Genomic DNA, 13,882 nt, shown 5'->3' with positions numbered 1-13,882 from the left:
AGGAATGAGAGAAGAGTCTGGAACTTGTGGATGCGTTCAATGACAGCTCAGAAAGAGCCCTAACCAAATATAACCATACATATTGTTGCTGTCGGTCCTTAACCTTTACCAAATATAACCACCAATACATATTGTTGCTGTCGGGCACAAACCTTGTATCTCCAACCCATATTTCAATTTTTTTTTTTACTTTATTAAATGTTAAATGTAAATGAATGCCCTACTTTGTCGTAGAAGAGCAAAAATAGAAAATCTTCAAGCTCACATGTCTCGATGCGATGCGTTGAGAGCTTGTAGATCAGCTATATTTGTTATTTTAGACATTGAAGTGAAATTTTAAATGGTTAAGTGTGCCAGTGGGTTTTATAAATATTTAACGGATGAAAAGAGCTTGTGACTAAATAATAACTACATTGGAACAAAGGTTCTATGTGCCATTTCCTAATGAGTAAAGTTTTTGGACAAGGTTTCCGACCGAACAGCAACGATATGCATTACATACCTGCTGTAACCAACACGATATGTGTGTACATTATACAGTATAGATGGGTTCAGATCTGAGCCAAGTCTCCTGGGGAGGCGCGTCTGAAGCCTGTCCTGGACGGGAGTCTCCAGATGTAAAAACAGATTGTGATGATACAATATGCGTGTGTGTGTGTGTGTGTGTGTGTGACACACACACACACACGCATATGCACACACGCATATGCACACACGCATATACACGCAACAATGGAGGAGATAAGTGGAGCCCAGGAGCTGGTCACAGGCGATTTTCCTTTTCCTCCTCTGTAAATATAGCCATTTGTATTTGTTGATGACATGTGTTAATATTCTATGCTGTTGATTCATTGAATACATAGAACCACAATGAACGTCCCCAGGACTTTTTTTGTTTTATCCTTTAAGCCCAAGTAATGTTTTTGACTAATAAAGTATTCAATCCATTAACCGATGCAGGGTAGAACACACTTTGAAACTGAGCGTTCCTGAAAGCAACAAACAGTGTGAGTGATAGAAGAAGTACTCAAATTACTATTTGTTTTTTTCCTTCTTTTTTACTTTTACAAAAGCAGCAATGCCACAATATAAAAATACAGTAAAATAAACATTTTATATTTATTTTCAACTTTAACAACTTTTTTCAAAATAACAGATCTACAAGCTCACATCGTGGCGCGTTGAGCTTGTAGATCTGTTATGTAGAAATACTAACAATACAACGAGGGTTATTTAAAAAAAAATCATGTATTGCTTTCTATCGTTATAGTGATTTGTGATTTTTTAAATCAAATTAAATTAAAAAATTTAAATCACTGAAATCACTATAACGATAGAAAGCATTACATGATTTTTTATACACTCATCTTTTAATTGTTATCATTACAAACTAATAAAATAACCCTTGTTGTGAAAAACAAAGTTGTCCTTTAAGTTTTAAATAAAATAAAATATCTTTCATGTGGTCAAATGGCAGCTCCTCCTGGAAAAAAAAATACACAGGGAAAAGGAAAGGAATTATTCACTATTCATTATCCCAGCGTTTGGTGGATAACCTTGCAATATCCTTACAGTTGGCCGTGAAGATATTGCAAGTGAGCCCACACACAATTGGTAAAACACAAATATATCATAAAAAATTATAATAATAATAATAATGTAAAAATGTGTTTTCATGGTGATACCGATAAATAGGAACTTAAAGCATACTACGCTAGTTCCGTTGATCCAAGCCAGAACACACTTGAACATGCTTTGAAAATGCACGCGGCCCACCCACCTGACCACTTATCACAGCATGCGGCTGCCGTGTTAAGTGGTCAGATGGGTGGGCCGAGGTGTGGAAAATAATCCATTCTACAATGCATCATGATTTGGCAGTGCACAATTCTGCATCGATGCATAATGGATTATAGCCTGCACCAGTTTTTACTATACAATTGTCTTTGAATAATGTTAAGACATTCATGTCAATGAGAGTGAATAAACACACTGTAATCACAGCAGTTTCTAAATAAAAAAGTAGTTCAATGTTTCTGAATGCTTATATTAACTGATTTGACCATCTTGTGCTAATACAGATGAGATGCACAAGGTCGAATCGTTAACATCACAATGCTTTGTGAGCTTGTAGATCTGCTATTTTCACCATTTTTAAAATATGTTTTTAATGTTTGAAAATGATTAGGCTTATGTATGAAATATTACCAAAGACTAAAACTAAGGACATTTTTGCTATGATTTGAGTTAACTAATTAGTTAGTGTTTTATAAAGTATTGTTCGTTTTCTTTCAGTTAACTAAAATGTTTTGTCAATTGTATTGTCAATAGTAGTTTTCGTTATTTCATTAGTTTTAGTAAACTATAACAAACTTTATCTATTTATTGTGTTCAATACCATTCACATATTTGGCACAGTCAAAACAGAATGTATCAAATGACAATCGTTCACATGAATAAAGCTAAATTAAATCTCATGACTGAATTTTTGGGACTGAAAGTCCCAATCTGTGATTAGTTAACACATTGGGTGCCAAAACCGGTATTTACCGTGTTTTCAATGTTTAGCGCTTAGGTGCCAAAACCGGGATTTACCGTGTTATCAATGTTTTTATTTTTATAATTTTTTTTCCACAAGGGGGGGGGGGGGGGGCTAGCGCAGCTCTGGAATCACCCACGGTGACTCTGAGAAGGAAGGGACAGATGGATCACTGTGCCAAAAAAACTGGCTCCTGTCCACTCCCATTCCATCTCCTTGCAAAAAAACTCCATATTTCCTTAACTTTTTACAGTGGGGAAAACAAGTCATTTTCGATCCGCGATCACTCCGCCATGGTGACTCGTGTGAGAAATGTTATTGTTCCAGGCGTTAGCCAGGACCATCCACCATCGTGCACGCGTATATTGTTTACAATTGGGTGCTCGTCGTGGAGTCTACAGCTGTAAACAGCGTAGCGTTACAAACGGTGAAACTCTGGCACAGAAGGTGTTAAAGGACAAGGACTGACAGACACAAATATCTCCATATTCTGCCCATATCCGTCACATCGGCAGTGGCATGTAGGCGTCGAACTCTGGAGGTACGGGCCGCTGTTATCTTACATGTGTGGTGATGCACTCTCAGCAGGTGGTGGTCTCTCAGCAGGTGCTGCAGCAGGTGTTCACCCAAAACGCCAAAGATGATAGTGCAGTCATGCACCTGGACAAAGAGGAAAGGTAACAACGTGGGTTGAGAGAGAGAAATTAGACATGTTTTTGTCTTCCTAAATTCATCCTATATTAAAATTGGCTAATGGGAGGGCTGGCGGGTGGGCCTATGACTCGGACATATCTATATGGTCACTATGACCATATACAATCTTTGAACATTTGTTCAAAGATTGTTGGACAACCACACACAGAGGCTCTATACATCTACGTATAATGACAGTATGATAAGGTTGGCAAGGAATATCACTTCAAACACTAGCCATGCTTTGTATGGAGAATATAGGTTGCTGCCTTCAGGAAGGAGATACAGTGTTCCTACATACAATAAGGTCAAACTGAAGAGGTCCTTTGTCCATCAGATGACATTGAGGCTTAATCAGGAGTTATAGGCCAGGGGTAGGCTGAGAGGTGGACATTGCTCTTGTCTTTGTATGTCTTTATGTATGTATTTTGTTTGTTTTCTTGTGTCATGTCAAATGTGTGTACTAGGCCTGACCTCGACTAAGTCGACTAGTCGACTGGTTAGTCGCGGGGGGTCCGAGTCGACTGCGTGTTTCTTAGTCGACTCTAGTCGAATTATTTTTTTTTTAATAGTTTTTTGGCCAAGTCTACACCTGCAACCACACGTAACTTCCACTTTATTCTTCTTATTCCTCGTCTTTGTATTGGTATTGTTTGTGTTGGAGCGCCTCAGTGCGGCTGCAGAGTTCATGTGCAACCTCTTCCAGAGAGAGATAGAGACACTAGAAACTCTGCTGGAGACACAAAACAAACTGCGTAGACTTGGCCCTTTGAAATAAAATGTATTTTGGCCCTAAAAAAAACTATTAACAACAAATTCTTTGGATGTCATCTTTTCGTTTTTTTTTTTTAACTAGATTTTCAGGCCGCTACGCGTCCTTCAAACCTAGTCCTATGTTGCGCCGATAAGAGCAGTGGTCACCGAAGTATGGCCATTTTGAAGAGTTAAACACTGCCGCCGAGCAGCGATGCACTTGCAGCAACCAGGTCCACTGGTGCCTGTGCCTTGTGTTTGGGAGGTAGGGGTCTATGACCACCTCCTAGTAAAACCGGAACTGAACAGATCCACTTTCGGGTAGCACTCCACACCCCTCAGAGAGTGTGTGGGTGAAGTCTCAAGACAATCTCTGGTGCATGCAGTTACTTTCTTTCACACCTTCTTTAAGACCATTCATGTTTATGGAAGATGCTTCTAAACATGTATTGTAACGTTAGCTTAACCACTTCAAATACTCTTTAATCTTAAATGACATGTCCAAAATACCAGATCTACATGTACAAGCTCGCTACACGTGGCAGCTAGAGCAACATGTTGTGAGGTTGCAGATCTGCTATTTTCAAATAGTCAATGTATAGATTTTAAGTTGTAAACGGATTTTGATGCAGGGTGATCTCCCGACTTCATTCAACTGCCAGTCTGTAGTAATCCGTACCTTTACAGGTAAGATAAACGAGGAGCATGGATGTGTTCAGAGTGCTGTTATGATTCCTCTCAACCAGTTTACAATACAAGGTCAGAACTAATGGTAGTGTGGTATAATCATTAGTATTATTATATGGTTTTATTATGCAGCCATATACATACCCATATGCAATACCCCTGGTATTGGTTCTTCTCCAGGTCAAGTCTTATCGCTTTAACGCTTCCGTCAAAGCAACCGGTGTAGATCTGTGTGGGAGACAAGGTATGAGCCAAAGCTCAATTCATAATATTTTGTTGGAAATCAGGAAAATTAAGACTATACGAATCACACAAAGGTTAATACCAGTTAGGGTATACAGTAAAAAACCTTAGTGTTAACTCATTAACTGCCACGGGCGACTTTGACGACTTTTTGTTTTCTAGTGGGTTTATAAGAGATTGCGCTGTTCTCTATCACCCGAGTGATCACTTTCACTTCAGACTCACAATAGGGCATTCACCGAATAGTCGAATATTCGAATATCAAAGCCACTATTCGACGTTGTAAACCGACGTCGAATATTCGGTATTTTTTTTAATAATTTTTGGGTGGATTTTTTAATGGTTTACAGCTTGGATAGATAGGCAGTCAGAAGAATGAGTTGTCACTGCCCTCTAGTGGATGAATTTGTTAATGCTCTATACTGACGTCATGTGTCACCTGACTCACCTAACCATTGGGACAAACGCTTGACAAACAAACAGCGACAAAGAAAAACATGGAGCAGGAAAAAGAGCCGGAGAAAGAGGCAGAGAAAAATGCGACTGACACTGCTAAAAATTTAACATCAAAAGCGTGGAAATACTTTACAAGAGAAGGTAACACTGTGACCTGCAAAATATGTAAGGCCAAGCTAAAATATCACAGCAGTACCACCTGTATGCTCAACCACTTGACCACGCACCCGTCGGTGCCAAGCACAAGCAGCCGTAGCTCAGCCGACCGCAGCGGCAATGCGAGCCGAAAAGAAAAGTGTCAACAAAGGCAGACCACAATCGGAGAATTCTCCAAACATCCCATCACCGACAGCAGAAAAAAGAAAATAACAAGTCTGTTAGTCAACTTCATTGTTAAGGATACAAGACCACTGGCTGCAGTGTCTGGAAGGGGCTTTAAGGACATCATCAAATTCTTTGAACCAGGCTACGTTATCCCCTCACATGCTACAATATGGAAAACCATCAACCTCCACTATGATGAACTGCGAGCGCAATTAGAAGTTGATTTGAAAGATCCGACTGTTTCACTCACGAAAGACCTCTGGACGTCTCCCACCATGGAGCCATATATCACTGTGACAGCGCATTATCTCACCGACGACTGGGAGATGCATGCAAAGGTCCTCACTACCTGCTTAATGCCAGAGAGGCATACGGCTGTCAACATAGCCAAAAGGCTGACGGCTACAATCAAAGAGTGGGGCCTGAAGGTCTTCTGCGTTGTACACGATAATGCCAGCAGCATGAACCTAGCGATGAGTTTGTGTGCATGGAGATCCCGGAAGATCTTGGCTGCACTGGCCATACATTACAGTTGGCAGTTAAGGCAGAGTTGGATTTACCCGAAGTAGCCAGAACCATCGATGGGGCCAGGCGAGTGGTTAGTCATTTCCGCCACTCTGCTAAAGCAACATGTGCACTGAAGAAACGACAAACCCAGTTCGACGTAAAAAAGGACAGGCTCCAAAATGACTGTGCCACACGTTGGAATTCAACCTTCACAATGCTGGAGCGACTTAACGAGCAGCGCATCCCTGTCCAAGCCGTACTGGAAGACGACAGTCACCAAACCCACCGTGAGAAGAAACCTCCAAATTAGAGCCTCACAATGGGAGCTGATCCAGCAGCTACTGCCCGTGCTTAGCCCCCTTGCAAAGGCAACTACCATCATGTGTGGGGAATTGCATGTTGGACTCTAAGGATAAAGGATAAGGATAAGGATAATTCCTTTTAACAGGTCGTTCATGAAAGTCCTTGCGGTCTTGTTTCCAATGAGAACCTGTGAGCAATTGGGGTTAAGAGTCTTGCTCAGGGACAAATTTCATATCATCGGCACATATGCTGGGATAGCCTGGAATCGAACCTGGGGCAACCAGGGCCTCTGGTTCCCTAGGCGGGCTCACTAACCACTCAGCTATGGCCGCCCCTCTCATTTACTCTCATTACTCTCATTTATTTATCCTGTTATCCTCAACCTACTGGCTGATGGTCCCGATGGGGTGTTAAGAGTTGATGAGTCTGATTTAGCAGCAGCCCGCAACTTTAAGAAAACTGTGCAAACACAGCTGAGAACCAGATTCAAGTTGGACACAGAAGACTACGACTTGGTGGGCTCGATTCCTATCATCGCCTGTATACTGGATCCGAGGTTCAAAGATCTCTGCTTCCTCCCAGAGAACACCAGACTGCGGGTTAAACGCAGCCTGATTCAACTACTGCAAGATGAGGAGTCGGACCAGACTGCAGATACAGCAGGTAAATGTATTTTATTGTATTTATTATGAATGCAAAATTGGATGTATAAACTTTCATTCACTGAAACGTGGAACATACACTCAATCGGTATTCTGACTTATTTATTCTACAGACGCCCCTGAAGATACCGCCGTGGACAGCGAGACAGAGGAGACGGAGGAGACGGGGGAGCCAGAGGGGCAAAAAACGCGACTCGAAAGTGATTATGAGGAGCTGTTTGGGCCTCACTATGCCAGCAAAAAAGCACAGAGTGTAAACAACACTTGCACAGAGGAGGTACAGGATTATCTCCAGATCACCCGAATTCCCACAACGAGCAGCCCTCTGAAGTGGTGGGCGCGCTATGAGAAGGAGTTCCCTCGTTTGGCCAAGCTGGCCAAAACCTACCTGGCTGTCCCAGCCACCAGTACCCCGAGTGAAAGGGTGTTTTCACTCGCTGGGAACACGATTACCAGGCAGCGATCAAGCTTACACCCAGCTCACGTGGATATCCTTATCTTCTTGAATGCCAACAGTCGGGAGCACAAGTCTACGACCATAATAAACGAGGAGGACTTTGTCGACAGCGAGTAGTCTAGAAGACGATGTTACAGTAAATATGCGTATCTTTTTATTACCATATCGGCTCGACCGACCACCTACTGTGGAATAATTAGCCTATGTTCTGGACTATAGGTGGCCCGTTTCTTAGCGGTGGTGAGTAGCAGGCCTGGCCTACGTTTTGTTTACAACTGTCTTATTTGCAAAGTTAAAAAGTGTAAAAGTTAAAGTGATCATTTATATTTTTATTGTATTATTTATTTTACGTTTGTTTGCAAAAGAATGCCAGCACTCCTGTTTCTTTTCTTTGTCATACAATTGATTGATTGATGTTTTATTAGACAGAAATGTAAAACAGCACGAGTACAATAAACAAATACATTGGTAAACGTTAAGCAACCTGTGGAAATTCATATTTATTGCTGAGATTACGTTTAATAATAAGTTGATCTTGTATTTAAAACTGTCGTATCGCACGTATCACAATGCATCATAGCCTAATGACCGAAGTTGGACATAACTGCTTGTTGCTGATTATATTTGTTTGAACAGTCATTTTCTATATTATTTCATGCTAAAGTAACAATTTAAGTTCGGCCTATTTAGATTTTAGAAAAGGAAAGAGAAACACTCCCGCAAGTAACTGTTGCTTTGTTAGTGCAGTCAAACTATATACAGCTGCCAAACCATGGCGTACCAGGGGAAATCCCAATGACGCAGTTAGCACACACAAACTTGCTGTTGGCTTAGTCCAATCAGGTCGCGGCTCATTGGTAAATAGCCACTGGTATTTCACTAACCCTCGGGTTTGTCCCGCCTCCTAATTAGTTAACCGTTTACTGGCTTGTTATGTTTAGCCTCGCAACACAGCATTTCAACGAGAGGCCGAGGATTGCTCGTTTTTTATTGGATAAAAAAAAAAGATGCGTCTGCCGAATAATCGACTATTCGAATACTTTTGGGTCGAATAACTCGAATACCATAAATCACTATTCGTTAATGCCCTAACACACACACACACACACATACACACACACACACACGGCACCAAGTACTGGTTGAGGATCTCGTCCTCCGGCGGGTGGAGTTTCTGCAGCTCCATGAGGGTGGAGAACATCATGTCAAACTGGTTCCTCTCTGTGAACAGGTCCCACAGCGCCAGCAGCTACACCACATGAGGAAGGAGCAGGACCAAGAGAGATCAGTGAAGGATAGAGGAGACTGATGTGATTTAACAATTTGTTATAAGAAAGCATCAGATCTTTTTCTTAGCTCACCGATCGGACCACCTCACTGATGAACACCACGGGGGTCCTCCTATTACTGGGGGTACCAGGGATCAACCACTGGCTGTAGAGCTCCAGAAGGAACTGGGAACATGAGTGGATGTCCACACCAACACAGTGCTTCCTGTTACCATGTACAAGAAAGGACATGTTACATTACAGTCATTTAGCAGATGCTTTTATCCAAAGCGACTTACAATAAGTGCATTCAACATAGGTAGGCAAGAGAAGTACTAATCAACCGAAGTCTTAAGTGCATTCTCTTCTAAAACAAGCAACTAAGAGTATACCTAGCGCTAAGGTAAAAGTGCAATATATCAGCTACCTACTTTCTTAAACAGATGAGACGAATAGGAAAATCAAATAACAAATAAGTGTACCAAATAAACAAGAACCAATAAAACAAGAGCTTGTTAAAATAATTGACAACTAAGCTAAGAGGAAGGGTCAGGGTAGTGTTTCCTGAAGAGGTGGGTTTTCAGCCTGCGGCGAAAGATGGGCAGTGACTCTGCTGTCCTGACATCAGTGGGGAGTTCATTCCACCACTGTGGGGCCAGAACAGAAAAAAGCTGTGACTGTGTAGATCGGCCAGAAGGACAACTGAGCAACCAGTCGCCCCGAGGCGGCAGACCGAAGTGGTCGGTCATAGGTGTAAGGCGGAGCTGTTCCTTTCACTGCCCAGGGTCTTAAACTGGATGTGAGCCGCTACGGGGAGCCAGTGTAGAGAACGGAAAAGGGTAGTTGTGTGGGAGAACTTGGGGCGGTTGAACACCAGACTAGCTGCAGCTTTCTGAACAAGCTCCAGAGCTCTGATGGCAGACGCCGGGGCACCAGCAAGGAGGGAGTTGCAGTAGTCCAATGTGAGGATGGAAGTAGGTGTGTGTGTATTAATGCTAGGTAGTTGGGCCTAAAGGAATGTATGGCTGGTGTGTGTGTCTGTCTGAGACCTGGAATTGATAGGGGAGGTGGGAGAGGAGTGATGTTGTTGCCTAGCCACACTGAGTGAATGGATACCTGCAGATAGACAGAACATTTAGCCTTCTCCAATTCAAAGTCTATTGCCAGCATAATAACCTCTAACCTCCTTTAACCTGCAATTTCCATTTCAGTTTGATCAAGGATTATGTAAAGAAAGATAGGACAGTTCTACGCCATAGGCAAACAGGTACCGGAATAACTGGTGTCTGAACTGGTGGCCGTCCTCTAGTTTTTATATAGCTCTATAGTTCTACCCGTCTCCCTCCATATCCCACCTGTCCCAGTTTGTAGTCCATGTTGCCCATCTCTCGCTGTGTTGATTTGAAGTAGCAGCTTCTCATGACTTAGAGTATCAGAGTACCAGCTGAAACAGAAAGACACAGTATTAACCACTTAGGCCATATTTCAAACATTCAAATTTTGAACGTTTTCCAAGCATCTGGAAGCTGCACACACTAAAATGGGATTTGTTACCCTGTGTGTGTGTGTGTGTGTGTGCGTGTGTGCGTGCGTGCGTGCGTGCGTGCCAACTGTGTCTCCAGGGCCTTCAGGCTCTTGTTGCGGGGCTGCTGTTCCCGACAGCTGACAGCAGGGTTTCCAGCAGTGGGCAGGGTCATGGCACTCAGCACCAGGCTTAGTCCTCCTGGGGAAACACAAGCATTAAGCAGAAAAAGGTTAAGTAGAATGAGTGAAGGACAGAAATGCAGGGCTTAATCCACACACGGGCAACAATAGCACACACCTGCCAGCAGGTGTGTGCTGGCAGGTTACTCAAAATCAATCACAGATGTGTGACTGGCGCCTGAGCATGGCTTCTGCAACTTTGTTGAATTTGTGTATGGTCCAAGCAGTGACACTGCCCCCATGGAAAGATGTCACGTAACGTTTGTCCCTTCAGGATAAGGCAAGTGGAAGCTGGTGTTCTGTTATGCATAGTGGCAGCATTATTTGGTGTCAGCCCTGGTACCATTTATAACTTATGACCAAGTTCTGTGAGACTGGTGAAGTCAACAGGGATGACAACAACCCAAGAAGACCGGTTCCTGACCCTTGCTTCATTGAGGAACCATTTCTTCCAGAGATTTACAGGCAAGATTCGCACAACGGTACCAAAGACAGATGTCAAAGTTGCAGGACCCATGCTTAGGTGCCAGTCACACACCTGTGACTGGCACACACCTGCTTGCAAATGGTACCAGGGCTTACACCAAATAATGCGTAATCTGCGTAACGGAACACCAGCTTCACTTGCCCTATTGCACGGGCCTTATCCTGAAGGGACAAACGTGGCATCTTACTATGGGGGCAGTGTTGCTGCTTGGAGCATCCACAAACTCAACACAGTTGCAAGACCCATGTTCAGGTGCCAGTCACACACCATTGACTGGCACAAAACTCTCAGCAGGTGTGCTGGCAGGTCGCTCAAAACAAGAGCGATTACCAACAGAAGCGTATTGGGGGATTTTGGCAATTTTTTGGGAGGCGCTACCCACACGTTTAGCTGTGTTGCTCATTCTACGAATGCCCGATCCATTCCTTACAAGCTGTACCTCATTGTAAAGGTGACTAATCAACGATTACAATTATATAAAACACCAATTGGTATTATTAAAGGGGAGATTTAACCGACCGAAGTTAAGTTTCCAAACTTTTTGGTGCAGTTTATATTTGAACACGTTCTTTTTTTCCATTTCCTGAAAAGTTACGTTTTTGGACATGCAAAGTTTCCACCCGACAGCGACCATGTACAGTATATATGCATGCGCACACACCGACCAGTGGAGGTACTCGTGTATAGCTGTTGACCAGGGGCAGTCGGGATAGACTGATGACAATGTTGGTGTGAGGAAGGCAGGGATTGCACTGTTCCTATGGTGACCCAGCATCAGGACACTCTGCAGGGGATCCACCAGCTCTGCCATGATTTCACACACAGGCTGGACACACACACACACACACACACACACACACACACACACACACACACACACACACACACACACACACACACACACACACACACACACACACACACACACACACACACACACACACACACACACACACACACACACACACACACACACACACACACATCACCAAACTTTAAAATGCTGGGGGGAAAAACAGGACACAACATTCTCTCAGTAGAAATTAATGAGTCTGTTTGAGGAAGAGAAAAAAAGAAAGAAAATAAACCAGACACAGTCTCATTCATTTCTAGTGAGAGATTAATGTGTCCTGCCAACAATGAAAACACCTGACACAGCACATTTCACTGTAGTCTGTACTGTAGAAGGTGGTTCTCAAACATGCCACGGACAAATTGATATGTATTTGGCCGTGGACCCCCATCTGAAAATAATTTGTGCCAGGGACCCCCATAAGAGAAGATTTATATTGTTAAAATGTTTAGTTTTCAAAATCTTTCACAATTGTTCAAGATTTTTCAAAAATAACCAAAGTATAAAATAGGGTTACAGTTGTTACATTAGTTTTGCTGGGGATGTCCTACTCCTGAAACTCTCTCTAATACCCCTGGTCCCTGGACCCTACTTTGAGAACCACTGGTCTACAACAATGATACTGTAGAGGTACTTTCTTCTGCACTCACTGTAGAATAAATTGCTTTCTTTTGAGTTAAGTGCTTACTGTCAGCGTGTGGCGAGTCCACCTGGTCCACATCAGAGTCTCTCTCCACCTCCATCATCTTCTTCTTCTTCTTCTCGGGATGCAGCAGCTGGTCTACAGGACTCTCAGCCACTGGGGCACACAAAGTCACGCACAGAGGATTGAAGTTAAACACAGCAGTGGAGGATTACTAATGCAGCATTCCTAGTCGACCTAGTCGACTAACCACAATACATCAATACTGTATGTGTGTGTACACGCACAAATACAGTAGGGCAGTAGTTCAAGGGCTGCAAACATTGATGTAAATGGCAGCCCACTGACCTGCAGTAATGATGAGGCGCAGACAGCAGATGAGGGAGCAGGTGTGTGTGGTGTACTGCGGCATGGAGAGCTTGTTCCAGACACAGGGCCAGGCAGAGAGGGCCCACTGGATGTCCACACTGAGGGGCAACGAGTCCTGGACGCCACACCACCACCTGGGCAAGCACACAGGAGAAAACCTATGGCCAAAAAACAGATCATTTTGATTTCATTCCAGCATTTCAAGTATGTTTTAGCTTTTAGTTTTCTTGGTCCATACCGTTGTTGTACATATAATAGTGTTTCGCAACGGTAGTGAATCACTGATCTACAAGCTCAGAACGCATTACGGAGCAAATTGCGAGTGTAGTGGCGATATCCTATGTAGAGGAGAAACCTATGCAAGGGTGAAATCCTATGTAAAACTAGAGGCCTTCTCTAATGCAGGAAGCAGGATATTGAGTAAAAGTACTTATATATGAAGAGTAGATGGTGAAACAGCTACTCTGAGTTCAGCAAATATTCAGCGTCACTAGGGCAAGGGTCTGAAGTCCATTTCTGGGACAAACGCGGGACGGGAGCCATAGAAGGTCCCATAAGAGTGATAGCAAGTATACAAATCAAATGTTGTCATGAACAAGAATGTTATCAGACCAATTAACTCTTATTTCACAGAATCAATATCATGTCAGAGCGAACTCTTAAATTCTGCCCGTTTTCGGATTGGTCAAGCTTCACGTGACATCACAATATGTAATATAAATAGGTAAGACAGAATTAATCAGGAACAGTACTTTCTAGTGCGATACTATCAACATTCTTAGCGATCCCACACTGTTTCTTCAGGAACAGTACTTTCTAGTTATTATTATTATTAGCTACACAAACACATTGAGCTGACTTCAACTTTTTGCAATGACAAATGGTGAAGTGTCAATTAATCATTTGATTTTGTTTTACCATTTCTACTTTTCTT

The 13,882-nt window shown here is 42.8% G+C and overlaps 1 protein-coding gene across 1 annotated transcript in view; it reads right to left on the bottom strand.

The window, feature by feature from the left end:
- Window positions 1-9,460: 9,460 nt before the first annotated feature.
- The window catches only part of LOC308082247 (uncharacterized protein), a 36,245-nt gene continuing 31,823 nt past the window's right edge, over window positions 9,461-13,882 (bottom strand). Inside the window, exon 2 of the mRNA XM_080423928.1 lies at window positions 9,461-9,569. Within this exon, the coding sequence (XP_080280054.1) occupies window positions 9,473-9,569 (97 nt within the window). The 3' untranslated portion in view covers window positions 9,461-9,472. The remainder of the gene's footprint in view (window positions 9,570-13,882) is intronic.

The sequence above is a fragment of the Gymnoscopelus braueri genome, assembly GCF_963280865.1.
Source record: "Gymnoscopelus braueri genome assembly, chromosome: 3".
In the NCBI taxonomy this organism is placed as follows: domain Eukaryota; kingdom Metazoa; phylum Chordata; class Actinopteri; order Myctophiformes; family Myctophidae; genus Gymnoscopelus; species Gymnoscopelus braueri.
The sequence above is the reverse complement of the archived record's forward strand: the minus strand, read 5'-3'. Positions and strand labels throughout refer to the sequence as shown.